At 39.4% G+C, this 24,536-nt stretch overlaps 2 protein-coding genes across 6 annotated transcripts in view; one reads left to right on the forward strand and one right to left on the reverse strand.

Moving 5' to 3' along the window:
- LOC100983028 (collagen alpha-1(III) chain-like) overlaps positions 1 to 17,231 on the reverse strand; it is a 38,763-nt gene extending 21,532 nt beyond the window's left edge. Inside the window, exon 1 of the mRNA XM_055092270.2 lies at positions 17,133 to 17,231. Within this exon, the coding sequence (XP_054948245.1) occupies positions 17,133 to 17,231 (99 nt within the window). The remainder of the gene's footprint in view (positions 1 to 17,132) is intronic.
- The window catches only part of PCGF5 (polycomb group ring finger 5), a 121,632-nt gene that overhangs the window by 6,192 nt on the left and 90,904 nt on the right, over positions 1 to 24,536 (forward strand). The gene's annotated exons all lie outside the window — the stretch shown is intronic.

Below are 24,536 nucleotides of genomic sequence, written 5' to 3' on the forward strand. Positions count from 1 at the left end.
TGCAATTGCCCAGGGCAGTGCTAGTTCACACCAGTTTATTTACGGTATAATATCTGGATACAGGATACAGGATAAAAGTGGATAATAATGCCCACTTTTAATCTTAAAAGAGAGCCTATTTTTGAATAATTGAATTGATTACCCTAATCATGATGCAAATAAAGAAGTTACTTGTGGGAAAATATGGCAAAATATAAAGAAATGAAAGATAGGCTGGTTGGAAAGGAAGAAATAAACCTTTGTTTGAAGATGACATGATTGTTTATGTAGAAAACTGAAAGACTCAACAACAACAAAAAAACCTCCTGGAACTAATAAGCAATTACAGCAGGGTTGTAAGAGACAAGGCTAGTATATGAAAGTTCATCACTTTTCTGTATACCAGGAATTAACAAGTGGAATTTGAAATTAAAAACAATCTCATTTACATTAGCACCTCAGACAAAACAAAATACTTAGATATACATCTAACAAAATATGTATAAAATCTATGTGAGGAAAACTATCAAATTTTGACAAAAGAAATCAAAGAAGAATTAAGTAAATGGAGATATAGTCCATCTTCATAGGTAGGAAGACTCAATATTGTCAGGACTTCCCAACTATATTCATATATTTAATGTAATGTCAATCAAAATCCCAGCAAGTTATTTTGTAGATATTGACAAACTGACTCTAAAGTTTATATGCAGAGGCAAAAGACCTAAAATAGCGCAATACTGAAGGAGAAGAACAAAGTTGGAGGACTGACACTACCTACCTTCAAGGCTTGCTATAAACCTATAGTAATCAAGACAGTGGTATTGGCAAAAAATTAAACAAATGGATCATGGGACAGAATAGAGAGCCCATAAATAGACCCCAATAAATACAGTCAAGTGATCTTTGACAAAGAAGCAAAGGTAATACAGTGGAGAAAGGATAGTCTTTTCAGCAAATGGGTGAGGCTGAAACAACTGGACATCCATATGCAAAAAAAGAAAAAAGTTAATCTAGACACAGACTTCACCCTTGTCCCAAAAATTAATTCAAAATGGATCACAGACCTGAATGTAAAACTGTAAAACTCCTAGAAGATAACATAGGAGAAAATCTGGATGACCTTGGGTTTGGTGATGACTTTTTAGATATGACATCATAGGCACAGCCATGAAAGAATTGATAAGCTGGACTTCATAAAAATTTAAAAATTTCTGCTCTGCAGAAGACATTGTCAAGAGAATAAAAAGATGAGCCACAGACTGGGAGAAAATATTTGCAAAAGACATATCAAATAATAGTCTGTTATCTAAAATATACAAGGAACTCTTAAAACTGAATATGCAACCCATTTACAAAATGGGCCAAAGACCTTAACAGACACCTCACCAGAGAAGATACACAGATGGCAAATAAGCATATGAAAAGATACTGCACATCATATGTCATCAGGAAAATGCAAATCAAAACAACCATGATATACCACTATACACAATTGAAATGGCCAAAATTCAGAACACTGACAACAGCAAATGCTGACAAGGAGGTGGAGCAACAGGAACTCTCATTTATTACTAGTGGGAATGTCAAACAGTACAGCTACTTTGGAAGACAGCTTGGTGGTTTCTTACAAAACGAAACATACTCTTACTGCACAATCCAGCAGTTGTGTCCTTTGGTATTTACCCAAAGGAGTTGAAAACTTGTGGCCACACAGAAACCTGCACACTGATGTTTATAGTAGCTTTCTTCATAATTGCCAAAACTTGGAAGCAACCAAGATGTCATTCAGGATAAACTGTGGTACATCCAGGTAATGGAATATTAGTGCTAAAAATAAATAGCTATCAAGCCATGAAAAGACATGGAGGAAGCTTAAATGCATATTCCTAAGTCAAAGAAGCCAATCTGAAAAAGCTTCATACTGTGTGATTCCAACAACACAACATTCTGGGCAAGCAAAACCATAGAGTAAAAAGATCAGTGGTTGCCAAGGGTTAGGATGGAGGAGGGATGAACAGGTATAGCACAGACGATTTTTAGGGCAGTGAAACTACTCTGTGATATAACAGTGCATACATGGTATTATACATTTGTCCAAATGCCTAGAATGTAGAAGAATACAAAATACAGATGTGGCATGGAGGAAGAAAGAAGTTAGATGAAAACAAAAGGAAATTTTGAGTTCTGAAGAGGAAAGTTGATGGCTGGGAGGTGGCTGCATTTGAAATGGGTTGGTTTTTTTATATTGATTTGCCAAAAGTAAGTGGGGAGTGAAGTGTAAAGCTGAAGTGGAGGAGAGTTGAAAAGGTTTGGTAAACTTTGGGTTTGCGCAGTGGGGAGCCAAAGGTGATGAGGGCTTGACAAGTTGCTAGAAGGCCTTAGCCTAGTGATAGGATGAATCACTCCTGTATTTCATGACTTTCTCCAGCAATGCTCAGAAAATTGGAAGTAGAGATGCTGTGAGTATCACTGAAACTGCCAACTCCATATGGGCCCTTGGTTGAGTAGGAAGGCAAGTGACACTAGAGTGTCGATGGGCTGGGAGAATAGCAGGGGATATGAGATTAGAGTGTGTAATGGCTGATTCAGCAAGAGTGAAGGAAAGGGAAAAACGAATGTGGAGGGAGGTTCTGAGGGTAGTGGTGAAGGGCATGAGGAACTTTCAGGGTTATTGTGGAGGGATCAGTTCTGAGCAATGACAAAAATTCAAAGTGTGGCTGAGCTTGGGGATGTTGAGTGACACAGGCCAATGGAGGTAGAAGATCATTGGTCTTTGGGAACTATGAGGCCAAAATATGAAAATAATTTTGTATCAGTGTCAGTGTCTGTCTTTAAAACTATGGAATACACCTCCTAAAGCCTTTCTGAGCATTTATTCCATAGAGATGGAAAGTACCTTAAAGATAAGGAAGTTGTTCCTTTATTTTAAAGATGAGGAAGCTTTAAAATCCTTTAAACATTTTTAGATATATTTGATTTTCCCAGGATTACAGACGTGTGGCAGAGCTAGCTCTCGAAATAACTGGGATCTCTGAATCTCAGTTAATATTGCCCTCTAGGGCCAGGCGTGGCGGCTCATGCCTGTAATCCCAGCACTTTGGGAGGAGGAGGTGGGCAGATCACTTGAGGTCAGGAGTTTGAAACCAGCCTGGCCAACGTGATGAAACCCTATTAAAAATACAGAAATTAGCTGGGCGTGGTGGCATGTGCCTGTAGTCTCAGCTACACCGGAGGGTGAAGCAGAAGAATCATTTGAACCCGGGAGGCGGAGGTTGTAGTAAGCTGGGATGGTGCCACTGCACTCCAGCCTGTGCCACAGAATGAAACTCCCCTTCAGAGAAAAAAAAAATGCCCTCTAGGGCAGAAGAAGTAATTAAAGTATCCACTCAAAAAAATCTTAGAACACTTCCTCACCATACTGTGAAGTAGACCCATGACTGTCATACAACAACCAAATAAATTACTCCACATCTGTGTGGAATAGTATGGTGTCATATAAGAAGCCAGGAATGGATGGGTCATATCTCTCCTTTAAACACTTCCTCAATGGCAAAAAGGTGTTGGTTACCCTTGAACATAGGTTATTGAGTACTCATAACTTTTGTGTTTGCACCCAAGTTAAACTAACCTTTGTGGCCGCAGACACATTGTTATGTCAACTAGAAGTGAATTAAATGACTGAAAAAGGTTTGCGCATAGGTCCTTAGTTTATTGCTTTCACAGCTATATTTAGTGGATCTCTCCTTCCTCACTGGGAATGTCAGGAAACTCACAAATGCCATGACAGGGACTACTAGCTTTGAGATCCTGTTTTTGAACTCAGAACTTTGAAAAGTAGAAAGTTCTTTGTCCTCAAAAAATGTTAAAGGAACCCTTAATTAGATGTATGGAAGTTGGAATTAGTCCTGATTCTGTCACTATTTGTGATCTTACTAATCAATAATAAGTGCCTAAGTTTCCTCATCTGTAGTGTAGGAAAAAAATTACATCTGGTCTATCTCCTAGGTATTCAGTGTGAAAACTCTTTGCAAGTAAATAGTGTTATGCAAAGGTAAGTTATCACTATTACCATATGGGATGCAACACACACTGTGATGTTTAAGAGCTTAATTTTTAAAGTGTTTTGAATAAAACAACAAAGATGACTATGGAAATTTGGTGGGGGATTGGTTTAGGCCCTTGAAGTAAATTATGACAACTTTTCTCTTGTTATCCCTGTGATAGTGTGTAATAATTCTGGCCAAGTGAGATTAAGGCAATGTGTTTCATGACAAATGAAATTTCTGCCTTTTTATTTCTCTTTTAACCTTAAAAAAAGTTTTTGTATTGTAAAATATAACACATATACAGAAAAGTTTTGAAATGTAAATACACAGTTAAATGAATTTTAAACAGTGAACATCCATGTAACTACCACCCAGCTCAAGAAATAGACCAATTTAATTTTTTTTCCTTCCATGGGAATCTTTTATTCTTCTGCTAGAGGGAGTTGGCTTTTTTTTTTTTTTCCACAGAAGCCATGAGTAGTAGCAAGAGGCAATTATAAGTTTTGGCAAGTCCAAAATATGGACTTCTTTCAAGTGGAGCAAGATCAAAAGTGTAATATTAGTGTTTTATTAGTTTAATATTAGTGTTATTCTGGTAATTTATTTCTTATTTCTTAAACTGTGAATTTAGTATTTAGGACAAGTGCTAGGTTTTCAGCCTTAAAGATTAAATTCTTCAGGCTAAGGATCTTCAGATTGGTGTCCTTTGCATGGAAGTAAAAAAAATTGTGATACTCATATGTGAGAAAAGTCCTCATGCTTGATTATTTGTTAAAAGTTCTGATTTCCTTCCTTTGCCTGTCTTTAGAAGTAAAACAGCTAAGACTCCAGTATTGATGATGATTTTGGGCAGCAAAGATCTTCTTGGAAAATGCTTGATAGTTATCAAGGTAAATACCTTTGGGCCACTGCATTTTTTTAATGCAATGAAGATTTTTCGCTGAATCCTTCATGCCACTTCATATCTAACCTACAGTGGCCCAAGTTACTACTTAATTGTAATTGGGCTACAACTTGGGCCACTGTAGGTTGGATATGAAGTGGCATGAAGGATTCAGTGAAAAAGCTTCATTGCATTTTTAAAAAGTCTGTATTTTTAGGCTGGGCACGGTGGCTCATGCCTGTAATCCCATCACTTTGGGAAGCTGAGGTGGGTGGATCACTTGAGGCCAGGAGTTGGAGACCAGCCTGGCCAACATGGTGAAACCCCGTCTTTACTAAAAATACATAAATTAGACAGGTGTGGCGGTGCATGCCTGTAATCCCAGCCACTGGGGAGGCTGAGGCACGAGAATCACTTGAACCCAGGAGGTGGAGATTGTAGTGAGCTGAGATCACACCATTGTACTCCACCGTGGGCAACAGAATGAGACCGTGTCTCAAAAAACAAAAAACTGTATTTTTATTTGTTTGATTATAATCTACTGTAATAAATCCTATCATGCTTTAAGACTAAGTTAATGAATTAATAGATTAAAAATAGATTAAAAGTCTTGTGGCATCTAGAAGGATTCTCTTGAATTTTTTTTTATGATAAAAAAATAAAGGATAATAAACATTAATTAGGAAAGTATCTTATCTAATCAGGCATGTCTGTAAAATACAGAAAAATTATGGCTGTTAAAAGAAATTGATGAGGATTCATCTTTGGTGGCAATCTCTGTGGTTTTGAGATTTAGTTCATGGGACTTCAGATTAGAATTTGGTGGATGGAATGCATGTGTTTACTGTCAGTCTCTCCTGCAACACCATTACAGTCATGGTAAATATGAGAAGAGGCAACAGTAGAGAAGAGGCATCAGCAAATTTTTGGAAGATGAAAAGCAAATAGACCTGTGGCAACTGCCTTAGTATAACAGAGGAAGTTGATACCTAAGTGCCTTTAACTGAGGTTGAGAGGAGATGCTGGAAAGAAACAGTCACTGTATCCCTAAGAATTCCAGAAAGTTTCTGGAATTAGAGGCTTTGGAGTGGGGCATAAGCCTGAAAATGAGGGATAGGTGGAAAATCTGTAAGGGAACTAGATCCTCACTTCACTTCTCCTATGCCATATAGCAAGATGAAGTCTTTAACAGAGACTGGGCATGTTTTTCTGAAGAAATTAAAGTAAAATAGAGGTTCTGGATGTAGGGATGCCAGACAAAACAGAAGAGAAAGGTACAATGATCAACTGAAAAAGGAATTTAATGAAATTCAGCTCACTAAACAGTGAGACTCCATACTCCTCCCCAAGCCCAAACCTAGGATAGGTAATTCAGTTAGGACTGGAGGACTCTTCTCTGGGTAAAATGAGCAGCCTTAGAAGGACTTACAGAAATTGACATTTGAGGTCCGACAATGAAAAAAATGACTTACCACCCATTCTTTCTACAGTGAGCCCATCATTCAACAACCCTATAACCTTCCTCCCTCCTCCCCCTACCCCTGTGAACATGGAACTTGCAGTCAGCTTTTTGATGTTTTGTTCTTAAATGTAAATGAATAGGAGACATTTGAAGAAGGCCTTCAATAAAAAAGGCAAAACCCAAAACAAATGAACAACAATAAAAAAAACACAGAAAGCAGAAATGCAAGGAAAAGAAAATAAAAATATCAGAGACTAGGATTTCAACCCCTGCCTGTTTTTGTTTTCCATTTGCTTGGTAGATCCTCCTCCATCCGTTTATTCTGAGCCTATGTGTGTCTCTGCACGTGAGATGGGTTTCCTGAATACAGCACACTGATGGGTCTTGACTCTTTATCCAGTTTGCCAGTCTGTGTCTTTTAATTGGAGCATTTAGCCCATTTACATTTAAGGTTAATATTGTTATGTGTGAATTTGATCCTGTCATTATGATGTTAGCTGGTTATTTTGCTCGTTAGTTGATGCAATTTCTTCCTAGCCTCTATGGTCTTTACAATTTGGCATGTTTTTGCAGTGGCTGGTACCAGTTGTTCCTTTCCATGTTTAGTGCTTCCTTCAGGAGCTCTTTTAGGGCAGGCCTGGTGGTGAAAAAAATCTCTCAGCATTTGCTTGTCTGTAAAGTGTTATTTCTCCTTCACTTAGGAAGCTTAGTTTGGCTGGATATGAAATTCTGGGTTGAAAATTCTTTTCTTTAAGAATGTTGAATATTGGCCCCCACTCTCTTCTGGCTTGTAGAGTTTCTGCCGAGAGATCAGCTGTTAGTCTGATGGGCTTCCCTTTGTGGGTAACCCAACCTTTCTCTCTGGCTTCCCTTAACATTTTTTCCTTCATTTCAACTTTGGTGAATCTGACAATTATGTGTCTTGGAGTTGCTCTTCTCAAGGAGTATCTTTGTGGCATTCTCTCTATTTCCTGAATTTGAATGTTGGCCTGCCTTGCTAGATTGGGGAAGTTCTCCTGGATAATATCCTGCAGAGTGTTTTCCAACTTGGTTCCATTCTCCCTGTCACTTTCAGGTACACCAATCAGACATAGATTTGGTATTTTCACATAGTCCCATATTTCTTGGAGGCCTTGTTCATTTCTTTTCATTCTTTTTTCTCTAAACTTCTCGCTTCATTTCATTCATTTGATCTTCCATCACTGATACCCTTTCTTCCAGTTGATCAAATCGGCTACGGAAGCTTGTGCATTCGTCACGTAGTTCTTGTGCCATGGTTTTCAGCTCCACCAGGTCCTTTAAGGACTTCTCTGCATTGGTTATTCTAGTTAGCCATTCATCTAATCTTTTCTCAAGGTTTTTAACTTCTTTGCCGCAGGTTTGAACTTCCTCCTTTAGCTTGGAGAAGTTTGATCATCTGAAGCCTTCTTCTCTCAACTCGTCAAAGTCTTTCTCAGTCCAGCTTTGTTCCGTTGCTGGTGAGGAGCTGCGTTCCTTTGGAGGAGGAGAGGGGCCCTGATTTTTAGAATTTTCAGTTTTTCTGCTCTGTTTTTTCCCCATCTTTGTGGTTTTATCTACCTTTGGTCTTTGATGATGGTGACGTACAGATGGGGTTTTGGTGTGGATGTCCTTTCTGTTTGTTAGTTTTCCTTCTAACAGTCAGGACCCTCAGCTGCAGGTCTGTTGGAGTTTGCTGGAGGTCCACTCCAGACCCTGTTTGCCTGGGTATCAGCAGCGGAGGCTGCAGAACAGCGAATATTGGTGAACAGCAAATGTTGCTGCCTGATCGTTCCTCTGGAAGTTTTGTCTCAGAGGGGTACCTGGCTGTGTGAGGTGTCACTCTGCCCCTACTGGGGGATGCCTTCCAGTTAGGCTACTTGGGGGTCAGGGACCCACTTGAGGAGGCAGTCTGTCCATTCTCAGATCTGAAGCTGCATGCTGGGAGAACCACTACTGTCTTCCAAGCTGTCTGACAGAGACGTTTAAGTCTGCAGAGGTTTCTGCTGCCTTTTGTTTGGCTATGCCCTGCCCCCGGAGGTGGAGTCTACAGAGGCAGGCAGGCCTCCTTGAGCTGCGGTGGGCTCCACCCAGTTCGAGCTTCCTGGCCGCTTTGTTTACCTACTCAAGCCTCAGCAATGGCGGGTGCCCATCCCCCAGCCTCGCTGCTGCCTTGCAGTTTAACCTCAGACTGCTGTGCTAGCAATGAGCGAGGCTCCGTAGGCGTAGGACCCTCCAAGCCATGCGCGGGATATAATCTCCTGGTGCGCGGTTTGCTAAGACCATCGGAAAAGCGCAGTATTAGGGTGGGAGTGACCCAATTTTCCAGGTGCCATCTGTCACCCCTTTCCTTGGCTAGGGAAGGGAATTCCCTGACCCCTTGTGCTTCCTGGGTGAGGCGATGCCTCTCCCTGCTTCGGCTCACACTTGGTGCACGGTGCACTGCACCCACTGTCCTGCACCCACTGTCTGACAATCCCCAGTGAGATGAACCCGGTACCTCAGTTGGAAATGCAGAAATCATCCATATTCTGCGTCGCTCACACTGGGAGCTGTAGACTGGAGCTGTTCCTATTCAGTCATCTTGGAACTGTCCCTGGAAGTATTTTAATAGCAATTGGTATAGCTGTACCAAGACACAGACAAAATGTTGACCCTGGCCATACCTGACTGCAAGGTAGGCTGGGAAAAAACATTTACATAAATATACAGTATTATGAGATGGAAAAAAATAAGTTAGTGTACAATAGGACAGCCATAATTATATCAATAATGTCTAAAATTAATAAATCAAGACAGCAGTTTAAACATTTAAGAATATGCAATTAAATGTCAGAAGAAATTGCTAAAATTTTAAGTAGTTTGCCTTTGGGAGTGACTGGAGAGGTGAGGCAGGGTATTGCTGTTTCTCTTTCTTTTCTTTTCTTTTTTTTTAATTTTTTTGAGATAGGGTCTTGCTCTGTTGCCCAGGCTGGAGTGCAGTGGTGTGATTACAGCTCACAGCAGCCTTGACTTCCCAGGCTCAAGCAATACCCCCATCACAGCCTCCAAAGTAGCTGGAACCACAAGTGCAATTCACCACACCCGTCTAATTTTTAAAATTTTTGTAGAGACAGGGTTTCACCATGTTGTCCAGGCTGGTCTCAAACCCCTGGGCCAGCCAGTCCTCCCACCTCGGCCTCCCAAAGTGCTGGGATTACAGGTGTGAGCCCCTGCACCTGGCCTGCTGTTTCTCATTTTAAACATAGTAGTACACTTTGAGTTTAAAAATAATTTTCATGGGTTACTTTGATTAAAAATAGTAAAAAAAAAAATGTAATGATGATGAATAGTTTGGAAAATGATTTACTTGTGTCCAGAGCCATTCCTTTTAATGGCAAAAACTGCAATTACTTTTGCACCAATGTAATACATGAAGCATTATTATTTGGAAGTTAGATTCATCCTCTACAACTGATTTCAGCACTCACTCTATCTCAACATCTTTTGGGGGAGCTTTTAGAAAATTCAAATGACTCTCCTATCTCAAGATTCTGACTTACTTGGCTTTGGGTAAGCCCTAGGGAATTAGTAATTTTTAAAAGCTTGCTAGCTGCTTCTGATAAGGAGCTAGGGCTAATTCCTCTAGCCCAGGTAGATTAAACATCTTTGCTTGCTTCCTAAACATCTTTTGTATTCTTCCCATCCTGTCCTCTCTCATTACTTTGGTTTCAAGTCAGGTCCTCTCTATCCTCAGATCTGAACTAGTGTGGTCTCTTTTAAGTCAGAGGAATAGGAGGAAAGCAAGGGAGAGACATGGGAGAGGTGAGTTAGATTACCCATGAATAATCAGAGTGGCTGTCAGGGAGCCAATATTTGTTTCTTTTTTTAAAAAAAAAATTAATCTTTTAAAAATTTATTTTAACTTTAGGGGTACAAGTGCAAGTTTGTTACATCAGTAAACTTGTGTCGTGGGGTTTGTTGTACAGATTATTTCACCATCCAGGAATTAAGCCTAGTACCCATTAGTTGTTTTTCCTGATCCTCTCTCTACTTCTACCCTCCACCCTCCAAAAGGACCCAGTGTGTGTTGTTTCCCTCTGTGTGTCCATATGTTCTCATCATTTAGCTCCCACTTAAAAGTGACAACATGTGGCATTTGGTATTCTGTTCCTGTGTTAGTTTGCTAAGGATAATGGCCTCCAGCTCCAACCATGTCCCCACAAAGGACACGATCTTGTTCTTTTTTATGGCTGCATAGTATTCCATGGTGTGTATGTACCACATTTTGTTTATCCAGTCTATCATTGATGGGCATTTAGTTTGATTCCATGTCTTTGCTACTGTGAATAGTGCTGTGATAAACATATGCATGCATGTGTCTTTTTTGTAGAATTATTTATATTCCTTTGGGTATATACCCAGTAATGGGATTGCTGGGTCGAATGGTATTTCTATCTTTAGGTATTTGAGGAATCGCCACACTGTTTTCCATGGTGGCTGAACTAATTCACACGCCTACCAACACTATATAACATTTCTTTTTTTCCACAAACTCACCAGCACCTATTTTTTTTTACTTTTTAATAATAGCCATTCTGACTGGTGTGAGATGGTATCTCATTGTGGTTTTGATTTGCATTTCTCTAATGATCAGTGATGTTGAGCTTTTTTTCATTACATTATTGGCGGCATGTATGTCTTCTTTTGAAATTTGTCTGTTCATGTTCTTTGCCCACTTTTTAATGGAGTGGTTGGTTTCTTTTCATGTAAATTTAAGTTCCTTATAGAGGCTGGATATTACACATTTGTCAGATGCATAGGTTGCAAAAATTTTCTCCCATTCTGTAGGTTGTCTGTTTATTCTGCTGGTAGTTTCTTTTGCTGTACAGAAGCTCTTTAGTTTAATTAGATCCCACTTGTCAACTTTTGCTTTTGTTGCAGTTATTTTGGTGTCTTCATTATGAAATATTTGCCCATGCCTATGCCCTGAATGATAGGCTGTCTTCCAGGGTTTTTATATTTTTTTGTTTTACATTTAAGCCTTTAATCCATCTTGAGTTAATTTTTGTATATTGTGTAAGGAAGGGGTCCAGTTTCAATCTTCTGCATATGGTTAGCCAGTTATCACAGCACCATTTATTTATGCTATTTATGAATAGGGAATCCTTTCCCCATTGCTTATTTTTGTCGGGTTTGTCAAAGATTGGATAGTTGTAGGTTTGTGGTCTTATTTCTGGGTTCTCTATTATGTTCCATTGGTCTATATGTCTGTTCTTATACCAGTACCATGCTGTTTTGGTTACTGTAGCCCTGTAGTATAGTTTGAAGTTGGGTAGCATGATGCCTCCAGCTTTGTTCTTTTTGCTTAGGATTGCCTTGGCTATTCAGGCTCTTTTTTGGTTCCATGTGAATTTTAAAATAGTTTCTTCTAGTTCTGTGAAGAATGTCAATGGTAGTTTAATAGAAATAGCATTGAATCTATAAATTGCTTTGGGCAGTATGGCCATTTTCACAATATTGATTCTTCCTATCTATGAGCATGGAATGTTTTTCAATTTGTGTCATCTCTGGTTTTTTTAAGCAGTGGTTTGTAGTTCTCCTTGTAGAGATCTTTCACCTCCCTAGTTAGCTGTATTTTTAGCTATTTTATTATTTTTATGGCAATTGTGCATGGGAGTTCATTTGTGATTTGGCTCTTGGCCTGACCCTTGTTGGTATATAGGAATTTGATTTTAGGCTAGTGATTTTTGCATATTGATTTTGTATTCTGAGGTTTGCTGAAGTTATTTGTCAGCTTGAGAAGCTTTGGGGCTGAAACAATGGGGTTTTCTAGATATAGGATCCTGTCATCTAAAAACAGGGATAGTTTGACTTCCTCTTTTCCTATTTGAATGCACTTTATTTCTTTCGCTTGTCTAATTGCCCTGGCAGGAACTTTGAATACTATGTTGAGTAGGAGTAGCCAGACAGGGCATCCTTGTCTTGTGCCGGTTTTCAAGGGGAATGCTTCCATCTTTTGCTCATTCAGTATGATGTTGGCTGTGGGTTTGTCATATATCGCTTTTATTATTATTTTTAGGTATATTCCTCCAATACCTAGTTTATGGAGAGTTTTAAACATGAATGGATGTTGAATTTTATTGAAAGCCTTTTCTGCATCTATTGAGTTAATTGTGGTTTTTGTCTTTAGTTTGTGTTTAGTTCTGTTTATGTGATAAATTACACTTACTGATTTGTGTATGTTGAACCAACCTTGCATCCCAGGGATGAAGCCCACTTGATGGTGGCAGATAAGCTTTCTGATGTGCTGCTGGATTTGGTTTGCCAATATTTTGTTGAGGATTTTTGCATCAATGTTCATCAGGGATATTGGCCTGAATTCCTTTTCTGTTGTATTTCTGCTGGGTTTTGGTAGCAGAATGATGCTGGCCTCATAGAATGAATTAGGGAGGAGTCTCTCCTTTTCAGTTTTTTGGAATATTTCCAGTAGGAATGGTAGCAGCTCTTCTTTGTACAATTTCAGAACTCATTATTGGTCTGTTCAGGAATTCAGTTTCTTCCTAGTTCAGTCTTTGGAGGGTGTATGTGTCCAGAAATTTATCAATTTCTTCTAGATTTTCTAGTTTATAAGCACAGAGGTGTTTATAATATTCGCTGATGGTTGTTTGTATTTCTGTGAGGTCAGCAGTAATGTCCCCCTTATCATTTCTGATTGTGTTTGTTTGACCTTTTCAATTTTTTGGAATAGTTCCCATAGGAATGGTCGCAGCTCTTCTTTGTACAATTTCAGAACTCGTTATTGGTTTGTTCAGGGATTCAGTTTCTTCCTAGTTCAGTCTTCGGAGGGTGTATGGGTCCAGGAATGTATCAATTTCTTCTAGATTTTTTAGTTTATAAGCATAGAGGTGTTTATAATATTCTCTGATGGTTGTTTGTATTTCTGTGAGGTCAGTGGTAATGCCCTCCTTATCATTTCTGATTGTGTTTGTTTGAATCTTCTTTATTAGTTTAGCTAGTTGTCTATATATTATTTTTTTCAAAAGCAAGCTCCTGGATTCATTGATCTTTTCAATGGTTTTTCATGTCACGATCTCCTTTAGTTCAGCTCTGATTTTTGTTATTTCTTGTCTTCTAGCTTTGGGATTTGTTCCCTCTTGGTTCTCCAGTTCTTTTAGTTGTGATGTTAAGTTGTTAACCTGAGATCTTTCTAACTTTTTGATATGGACATTTAGTGCTATAAATTTCCCTCTTAACACTGCCTTAGCAGTGGCCTGGAGACTCTGTTACATTGTATCTTTGCTTTCATTAGTTTCAAAGAATTTGATTTCTGCCTTAATTTCATTATTTGAGGTTCTGGTACATTGTATCTTTGCTGTCATTAGTTTCAAGTAACTTCTTGATTTCTGCCTTAATTTCACTATTTACTCCAAAGTAATTCAGGAGCAGGTTATTCAATTTCCATGCAATTGTATGGTTTTGAGTGAATTTCTTAGTCTTGAGTTCTAATTTGATTGTGCTGTGGTCCAAGAGACTGTTATTATTTCAGTTCTTTTGCTTTTGCTGAAGAGTGTTTTACTTCTGATTATATGATCAATTTTAAGAGTACATGTTTTGTGGCAATGAGAAGAATGTATATTCTGTGATCCAGTGTTGTGTATATATTTGATCCAGTGCTGAGTTCAGGTCCTGAATATCTTTGTTAATTTTCTGTCTCAATGATCTAATATTGTCAGTGGGGTGTTAAAGTCTCCCACTATTATTGTGTGGGAGTCTTAAGTTTCTATTAGGGTCTCTAAGAACTTGCTTTATGAATCTGGGTGTTCCTGTGTTGGGTATATATATATTTAGAATAGTTAGATCTTGTTGAATTGAACCCTTTACCATTATGTAATGCCCTTTGTCTTTTTTAATCTTTGTTGTTTTAAAGTCTGTTTTGGCAGAAATTAGGATTGCAACCTCTGCTTTTTTTTTTTTTTCCTCCATCCTTTTATTTTGAGTCTATGTGTGTCTCTCCATGTGAGGTAGGTCTCTTGAATATAGCACATCGATGAATTTTGACTCTTTCTCCAGCTTGCCATTCTGTGTCTTTTAATTGGGGCATTTCGCCCATTTGCATTTAAGGTTAGTATTGATATGTGAGGATCTGATCCTGTCATCATGATGTTAGCTGATTATTTTGCACACATGTTTATGTAGTTCCTGTATAGTGTCACTGGTCTGTGTACTTCAGTGTGTTTCTGTAGTGGCTGGTAATAGTCCTTCTTTGCCATATGTAGTGTGTCCTTCAGGAGTCTTGTAAGGCAGGTCTGGTGGTAATGAATTCCCTTAGCATTCGCTTGTCTGAAAGAATCTATTTCTCCTTTGCTTGAAGCTTAGTTTGGCTGGATATGAAATTCTGGGTTGGAATTTCTTTTCTTTAAGAATGTTGAATATTGGCCCCCAATCTCTTCTGGCTTGTAGGGTTTCTGCTGAGAGGTCCATTATTAGTCTGATTGTCTTCCCTTTGAAAGTGACCTGGCCTTTCTTTCTCGCTGCCTTTAATATTTTTTCTTTCGTTTCGACCTTGGAGAATCTGATGATTATGTGTCTTGGGGATGTTCTTCTCATGGAGTATCTTACTGGGGTTCTCTGCATTTCCTGAATTTGAAGGTTGGCCTGTCTAGCTAGGTTGGGTACATTCTCATGGATGATATCCTAAAATATGTTTTCCAAATTGGTTCCATTCTGCCCATCTCTTTCAGGTATACCAGTCAGTGGTAGATTCAGTCTCTACATAATCCCGTATTTCTTGGAGGTTTTGTTCATTTCTTTTCATTCTTTTTTTCTCTATTCTTCTCTGCCTGTCTTATTTCAGAAACACAGTCTTTAAGCTCTGAGATTCCTCTACTTGGTCTATTCTGATATTAATACTTTTTATTCCATTATGAAATCCTTGTAGTGTGTTTTTTGTCTCTGTCAGGTTGGTTACAGTACTCTCTACTGGCTGTTTTGTCTGTCAGCTCCTGCAATGTTTTAGCGTGATTTTTAGCTTCCTTGCTTGGGTTATAATGTACTCCTTTAGCTCAGAAAGTTTGGTTTTATCCATATTCTGAATTCTACTTCTGTCATTTCAGCCATGTTGTCCTCAGCCCAGTTCTGAACGCTTGCTGGAGAGGTGATACAGTCATTTGGAGGAAAGAGGGCACTCTGGCTTTTTGAGTTTTCAGTGTTCTTGTGTTGATTCTTTCTCATCTTTGTGGGCTTATCTACCTTCAGTATTTGAGGTTGCTTTTTTTTTTTTTTTTCCTATTTTTAAAATCTGGCTACTTTTCTGTAGTGCTGCTGTGGTTTGCTAGGGGTCTGCTCCAGTCCCTAGTGGCCTTGGATTTTTCAGTATCTGGAGGTATCACCAGTGAAGGCTACAAAGCAACAAAGATGGCAGTGTACCCCTTCCTGTGGGAGTCCCATCCCAGGGAGTTATGGACCTGTTGCCAGCCTGAATGCAGCGGTAGGAGGTAGCTGGAGACCCGAGTTGTGAGGTCTCACCCAGTCAGAAGGAACAAGATAGGGGACCTGCTTACAGAAGCAGTTTGGCCACATTTTTTAGAACAGCTGTACTATGCTAGGGGTACCCCCTCTGCCGCCAGTTGGCTTGGGCTCTCCAAGCATGAAGCTGGAACAGCTAAATCACCCAGACAGCAAAGATGGTGGCCCACCCCTCCTTCTGGGAACTCTCTCCCAGGAGGTTTTCAAATCTCTGTCAGCCAGAAAACACCAGTGGGGGGTGGCTGGAGGCCTGGGTTGGGAGGTCCCGCCCAGTGAGGAGGAATGGATCCGGGATTCACTTAAAGAAGCAGTCTGGCCATGTTTCGGTAGAGCAGCTGTGCTGTGCTGGGGGATTCCTTCCGCCCCCGTGGGTTTGGACTCTCCAAAGCCCACAGGCTGGAACAGGAAAGATGGCAGCCACCCCTTCCCCCAGGAACTGTGTCACAGCTCCATGCAACACTGTTGTCCGTGCCTGGCTGGAATTCCAAGCCAGTGTGTCATCCTGTGAGGTGCCGTGGAAGTGAGGCCCGCTGACCATCACTGCTGAACCCCCTGGATTCAACCTCTTTCCTAGGGGTATGTATGGAGGTCTAACCTCCCTCTTTGCCTGAGTTGTAGTTACTTTTGCCAGGAAGCCCAGAGCTGGATTATGTAAAGCTCCTGGGTTTCTGTGTATGCCTGAGCGGCTGCTCTGCCAAGACTCCACATAGTTCTGTGTGTCGGACTGAAGGCCCTAGTGGAGTGGTTTCATGAGGGGTTCTCCTGACCCGGGAGTTGCAAAGATTGGTGGGGCAAGTGTGGTTTCCTTGGGTCACACATTCACTCCCTGCTTCCCTGGGCAGGGGAGATTCCCTTGACTCCGTGGGGCTCCCTGGTGGGCCATCATTTTGCCTTGCTTTTCTCTGTTCTCTGTGGGTCAGGTTGTTTCCTTGATTAGTCCCAATGCAGGTACCTGGACGTTTCTATTCAAAGTGCTGTATTTACTCGCCCCTTTCATTCCTGTCTTTGAGAGCCACGCACCCTAGCTGCTTCTAGTCAGCCATCTTGGCCGCTCCCTGCTTCAATATTTATTTCTTTATGTTTTGCAGACAGTAGTTAAATTGATGACATCTTGAATTTCCTGTGCAGTAATTTTAGAGCTCAAGTTCAAGTAAATTTTAACTTAAAATCATTTTGGTATTTCTTTACTTTTAACGTTACCTCTTGGGCTAAATCAGCTGTACCCTCAGGTTGCCCTCAAGTTATTTGATCTCACCTGGATTTTGCCCCGACTCTCGCAGCTGTGGTCTACCAGGCGTTCATTCACCAGTAGCAGTATTGCCAGGTTGCAACTGGGATCACCAGCAGTTTTCATAGCTCACTAGTTGTCTATGGCAAGAATTCTTAGGTGATTAGCAAGCAAGAGATGAAGGAATATAAAAGCTGCATGATTTCACAAGGTTGGAAGTCTTGTTGCATTGAACTTTCAATGAAAGAAATTTTGTATACTTGAAAGTATGTTTATTGTGTAGATGAAATAAATATTTTAGACCTCAGGGAAAAACTTCATATATATATATGTGTGTGTGTATATATATATGTGTGTGTGTATATATATGTGTGTGTGTATATATATATGTGTGTGTGTATATATGTGTGTGTATATATATATGTGTGTATATATACACACATATATATGTAACAAATTAAAATGTTTAAAATGTTAAGTTACAAAGTTTCTTTTGTACCTTTCACCAGTTCCATCCCCTGCCTCCCTAGATTCAACTAGGGATGTACTAGTAACTGTTTCACTTCAAGCCAATGCCCTGCTCCATATATTGATAGGACTTGCCTCTAACATTCTTTCCATGCATAGGGAGCTGTCCCAGCTGGTTTCTGGGGGATTGCTTTACATTTATATACATTTATACTGCTGGATCAAAGTGTGATCTTCAAGGTGAGGGTTTGCTTCATCTTATGAGTGACATTTAGAACTTGCCCACACAATGCAAGACCAGTGAAAATCACTAGGCCAGTGATTCTCATACTTGAATGTGCACAGAAATACTGGGAATGGTATTACATTGCAGATTCTGGTTTAGTTAGTCTCAGGTGGGGTCTGAGATTCTGCATTTCTAAGTTTCCCAGGAGATGCAACTGGTCTGCAGACCACATTAGAGAAGCTTCAGGCTAGTGGTTCTCAACCCTGGTTTCATATTAGAATTATCTGGGGACTTTTAAAAAATACTGGTATCTGGGACCTATCTGTAGTGATTCGGATTTAATTGTTCTAGGATGGGGCCTCAGCATGGTATATAGATATATAAGATAGATATATAAGATTTGACACTAATGTGCAAATTGGTTTGGGAACCACTGTTACAAGCTCTACACACTTTTGCTGTGATAGATAAAGATCTTCATGTGCAGATTTTGTAGTGATCTGCAGGCACCTTACTGAGCTTTTATGATGTGAATGCACCTGCTTTGTGGATACAGTCCATAGAGAAGGGATTCCTCTTCACTACTAGATTCCCAGAGATGAGGTAGAGGTCGCTATCAGAGAAGCACACCTAAGGAAAAACAAATAGTCTTTTCATTAAACAAAAACAAAAACCCAGCTATCGCTTGATATAGGAAAGAGGTTTGAAGTGATAAATGAATGCAAAGTTGGTATCTCTTGATTCATGGGGTCCTTCTGTTTTCTACATCCTTTCAGTAAGAGATCATGGGGAAAGTGTATTATATACACAACTTCAATGCTTCATGTTTTCTTCAAAGAAGTCTATATATTTACTTCTTACTATCTGTGTGTATATGTTTACCTATAAATATATGTACCTGAAAAATGTCTGTGTAGCCAGAATTCTAGTATTTATTTTTCCTTTGCTAATTATTTAGAAAAAACTTAGAGTATTTTCTATACAGTTACTTGTCCTAAAAACTAAGTGACTTAACATCTTGATGAAAGAACTGTTGTTATTCCTAAGTTCTTTCAATGCTAATGGCAGATGGATGATTCTTTTTTTTTTATTTTAAACTTTTAATTTTTTAAAATTATTATTATACTTTAAGTTTTAGGGTACATGTGCACGATGTGCAGGTTAGTTACATATGTATACATGTGCCATGCTGGTGTGCTGCACCCATTAACTCCCCCGAATAGGAACAGCTCCGGTCTACAGCTCCCAGCGTGAGTGACGCAGAAGACGGGTGATTTCTGCATTTCCATCTGAGGTACTGGGTTCATCTCACTAGGGAGTGCCAGACAGTGGGCGCAGGACAGTGGGTGCAGCGCACCATACGCGAGCCGAAGCAGGGCTAGGCATTGCCTCACTCGGGAAGCGCGAGGGGTCAGGGAGTTCCCTTTCCTGGTCAAGGAAAGGGGTGACAGACGGCACCTGGAAAAGCAGATGGATGATTCTATTGGCTCTAAAATCATAGGCTTTAGTTCAGTTCAAATGTTGTTTTATTATTATTACAAGGAAGACCCTAGAAGCAGAAAATACAATTTTATGTATATTAAAATTATGCTAATTGAAATTTCTTAGGAACAATAAACTTTAAAACCAGTGGATTAAAATTAAATATAATTTTGCTGCTAAGAAATTGGAATCTTCTCCCTTATGTACCCACTATTTCATTATAAAGTAGACTTTGATTTTATTTCCTTAATGTTATCTTGTCTACTTCATGGCCACCGCCTTCATTTGGATTCTCATTCACGTTAATTTCCTCACTGACCCTCGCTGCCTCCCCTCTTGCCCCTTAGGAATCTTCTGCCAGAGTCCTCTGTTATGGAGGTAGTAGGTCTTTGGCTCCTTGTCTGAGAAAAAAGTCCAGATCTACAGAGTGTCATTTGGAGCCTGCTGACCTCCCCAACCTTTTTTCCACCCTTGTCACTTGTTATTTCCCTAGATAGCAGTTTATTCATTCCTTAGCTGAGATGGAGCATCAGGAAAGAAATATTGGAGGCTTGAAGAGAAAGGTAAAGAGGCATACAGAGTGGTTTGGGAGAAAGGGAGAGTAGATAGCACCAGGGAAATGAAGTGTGATTGCTGGGCAGCATCTAAGGTCTACTGAGATAGGTGATTATGGATTTAAAGTAAGATTAGCTAGCATGTGGCTGCAGGAATACAGGTGTGGAGAAGGTGGAGTCTTGCATTCTGCCAGGGCTGACTAAGACATTCCACTTCTCATCTGTGCTTTTGCATAATGGCCATGGCCTCCATCTGAAACACATTCCTTCTCTTCTTTGCCTGGCAAAATCTTCTTTTACAACCCTGATTGATAATTTTCTCCTTTTTCCAGACATCTTCTCTTGACCCTCATGATTCTTGGTCATCTCCCTGTGTTCTGTCCCCATTTTTCCATGCCATGAAAGGTATCTGTTCATACCTATCTCCACTAGACAGTGCACTCAGCAAAGGCAGGGAGGTGATGTTTTGAAATCCCAGTTTACAACATGGTGCCTGGTACATAGTAGACACCCATAATAATATATGCTAGATAAATGAATATAAGATTTCTCTGTAAAGTATTGAGAATCTACACTTGCTGTTTGAGGTTCAAGATGAATTCTTCTTAGTAATATATGACATAAAAATTGTATTGCTTTAATTTCTATTCTGATATACCCTTACCAAATATCCAAGCTGATAAGATCTTTCCATATATACATACATATCTACATGAAAATGGAAGAAAGTTAAAAAGACCAAAGAATATACATAAATATTAAAATCTAGGATAACACACTTCATAGAGCCCTGCATAATGCATGGGGTTTATCTGTTCTTTTTCACTTAGGCCTTCTTGCCTGGTAGGAAACAGTTAAAATCCTAAGAAGCATCTGAGCCAGTATTGAGCACATTAATATTTTCATATTGAACACGTCTATATTTTCAAGTTGCACTGAAGTTATGAGTATAAAAATGTAGTTTTGAGAGGTTTTCCTCAACCATGTGGAAACATATGGAGATTTTAACTGCTGAAACAATTTCAAATAGTTTACAAATCAATAAAAGCCAGACAGAAATTAAAGTGTACCTTTTTTCCTGAGGTTAAGATCTTAGTTTGTTTGTGCTGCTACAACAAAGCACCACAAACTGTGTGGTTTATATACAATAGAAATTTATTTCTCACTGTTTTTAAGGTTGGAAAAACCAACATCAAGGCATGGGCAGATTGGTCTCTGGTGAGGACCCACTTCCTGGTTTCCAGGTGGCACCTGATCCCTGTGACCTCACATAGTGGAAGGGACTCGCTGGCTTTCTGACATCTCTTTTATAAGGGCACTAACCCCAATCATGTTCTCATGATCCAGTCACCTTCCAAAGGTCTGACCTCTTAATCCCATCACCTTGGGGGTTAAGATTTCAACATATGAATTTTGGGGGAATTCAAACATTCAGACCACAGCAGTAAGTGATTTCACATTTTTCCTTAGGAGTGAGGAGACTTGAGTTCTGGTTGTGATGTGTCGCTAAAGGTCTGTGGTGTCAGATAATCTGCCCCACCTCTCTAAGCTTTAGTTTCCCCATGTATAAAACATGAGATTTGGTCTAAATTATTACCAAGGTCATTTTGAATCATCTGTGATTCTGGAAAGTTATGAAACACAGCCTGTAACCATGGTGAGGAAAGTTGATTGGTGGCTCCAGAAATAGACTTATTTTCTCCTTCTGTGTAACATTGATGCTCTCCCATTGAATCATTCTCTGGATGTTGCCTAAATAAACCAATTTCTTGATTTTTTTCCCCTTAATGCTAAGTGCTCAAAAGTGAATGAAAGATTGTCTTAAATACCAAACAAATGAGCTGTTGCTTTAAATGTAGATCTGGATTATTGTGCTGGTTTTCATTCCTGTTATAGGTATTCAAAAAGCAGAAGGTTGTGATGTGGTAAATTTAGAAACTATTTCACATCAGTTCCTGCTGTCTTTTGTGTTTGTGTGAGAACCCTATTCAAAATATATCTTATTTATTCTTCCCTTAAAATATGCTTCACTTCATTTTTGCCTTTCTGCTGGCAACGAGTCCAGATCTATAAATACTTACAGGTTTTGTCAAAATCCTTACGCTGACAGTTACAGTAGTTCTCCCTAATCCACAGGCAACATATTCCAAGGCCCCTAGTGGGTGCCTGATACCATGGATAATACTGAACCCTATGTATGCTATATTTTGTTCCTGTGTATACATACATATGATAAAGTTTAATTTACAAATTAGGCACAGTAAAAGATTAACAACAACAACAACTAATAAAATAGAACTGGTATAACAATATGCAAGCATCACTACTCTTGTGCTTTGGGGCCATTAAGTAAAATAAGGGTTAGTTGAACACAAGCACTGTGATGCTGCGACAGTCAATCTGATAACTGAGACAGCTACTAAGTGACTAAGAATGGTGGCACAGACAGCATGGGTACACTGGACAAAGGGATGATTCACCACAGAGAGGGACCACATGAGATATCATCACACTACTCAGATGGCACACAATTTAAAACTTATGAATTGTTTATTTCTGGAACTTTCCATTTAATATTTTTGGACTGAAGTTGACCATGAGTAACTGAAACCACAGAAAGCAAAACCCAGATAAGGAGTACTGCACTTTTTCCTACTAACACGTAGGTAATCTAGTCAGACACAATTGTGTTTTACCCCATAAGCTTTTTGGTTTCTTGGTGTGTGTTATCATAAGCTTGTCCTCAGTACAGTGATGTCCTATGTAGCCCTCTGAGAATCACTCTGATTGCAAGATCTTTGGCCATGCTTGTTTGGGATTGTCCCCTGTCCAGAACACTCCACCCAAAATGAGACATTTTGACCTAGTTGGGACAAGTACAAGGCTGGTAGGCAAAGTCTCACTGTCTGTGAGCATTCATGTTGGATCCAGCCCTTTGAAGTAGAGAATCAGCTCATTAAGTGAATATTTTAAATGCTTAAAGGAATAACAGAAATTTAATTTTCACTCTCTCTCCTGTAGTAATCTTTATCCAAAGTATCACATCACTGGTGAGCTGTGAGATTAGACAAGTTATTTACCCTCTCTGAGCCTCAGGTTCCTCCTCTATAAAGTTTGGATTTTATTTCTAATGTGATTTTGGCTCCAAAATTATTTTTTTTCTTTATAGTTTTGTCATCCTTTTTCCAGCCTTAAACTGGCTGAAGGCAATTAGTAGTCTTAAACTTAAGCAAGTCTCACTCATTTCTGATAGTACTTCCTTAAACAAAAATGGTTCAGTTTTCCACCCCAGAGGCATTTGTGGAATTTTTTTAAAAAAGCATTTATGACTATTTTAGTTTATTTTTCTATACATTTGAGACAAGATTAACTCAACAACTCAAGGTGTTTTGCTCGTATACCTGGATAATAGTCTAAAAATGAAGCACTTATTTTCATAAAAACAATAATTAAATACATTGCTGTGAGTCTTCATTAATAAGAACTAAGCTAGTCAGATGCTATTGACCACAGCCATGGGAAAATATTAAGAAAGTAATTCTTTGGTATTTATCCATCTTGCTCATCATCAATTAAGAATCTTTACTCTAATTAGCATTTTCAAACTGTTGAAAGTAAAAATAACCCCATGGAAAGATAAGTTCATTTATTTATTCAAGAAATACCTACTGAGTACCAACCAGATAGTCTTTGGAATATCAATAAACAAAACAATGATTCTTGATCTAATGGAGTCTGTTTTCTATCAGGAAACGGCATACAATAAAACAGGCATAGTAAACATTTATTATATGGTTTGTTATAAGGTGGTAAGAGCAGTGGTGGAAAAATTTTAAAATAGAGCAGAGAAAGGAGAAATCAAAAGTGGGTAGGAAGAAGGGAGCTGGGTTGTAGTATAAATACCATGGTCAGGAAAGGAGATGTGGCAGGCAGAGTGACCCCTAAAAGTCCATACCCTAATCCTTGGGACCTGTAAATATTTAGGTTAAATGACATGGCAAAAGGGACTTTCCAGCCCTAATTATGGTTACAAATATTAAAATATAGAGGTTAACCTGGATTATCTGTGTGGCCCAATCTAATCAATAAGCCCTTGAAAGTCGAGAAATTATACTGGCTAGAGTTGGAGAGTTGTGGCAACAGTTGGAATGATCCAAAATGTGAGACAGACTCCATCCACCCATGCTGAGAGTGCATGGCAAACGCAAGAAGGAAGGCATGTAGCCTTGAAGAGCAAAGAACGGCCTCCAATGAAATGGGGCATCAGTCCTGCAGCTGCAAGAAACTGAATCCAGCCAAAGACCCAAAGGAGCTTGGAAGGAGATCCATCCCTAGAGCCTCCAAAAGGAATACATCCCTGCTGTCACTTTGATTCTGGCCTTGTGAGACTAAGTAGAGGACCCAGCTCAGCCAAATTGTACTTAGACTTCTAACCTACACAACTGTGAGATGCTAAGTGGGTATTGTTTTTAAGCTACTTCATTAGTGGTAATTTGTCATGGCAGCAATAGAAAACTAAAAGGGATGGCGGGTGGGACATTAAGCTGATAGTGGAGTAAGAATGTGTTCTAGACAGAGAGAACAGTGACAGCCAAGTCCTAAGGGGAGGTACACCTGCGTGTTTGAGGGGTGGCGAGGGGTAGTTGGAGGGGAGAGAGCAGGGGGATGAGTAGGAGATAGGGTCAGAAAGGCCCTCCACCC

The sequence above is a fragment of the Pan paniscus genome, chromosome 8, assembly GCF_029289425.2.
Source record: "Pan paniscus chromosome 8, NHGRI_mPanPan1-v2.0_pri, whole genome shotgun sequence".
Classification (NCBI taxonomy): Eukaryota; Metazoa; Chordata; class Mammalia; order Primates; family Hominidae; genus Pan; species Pan paniscus.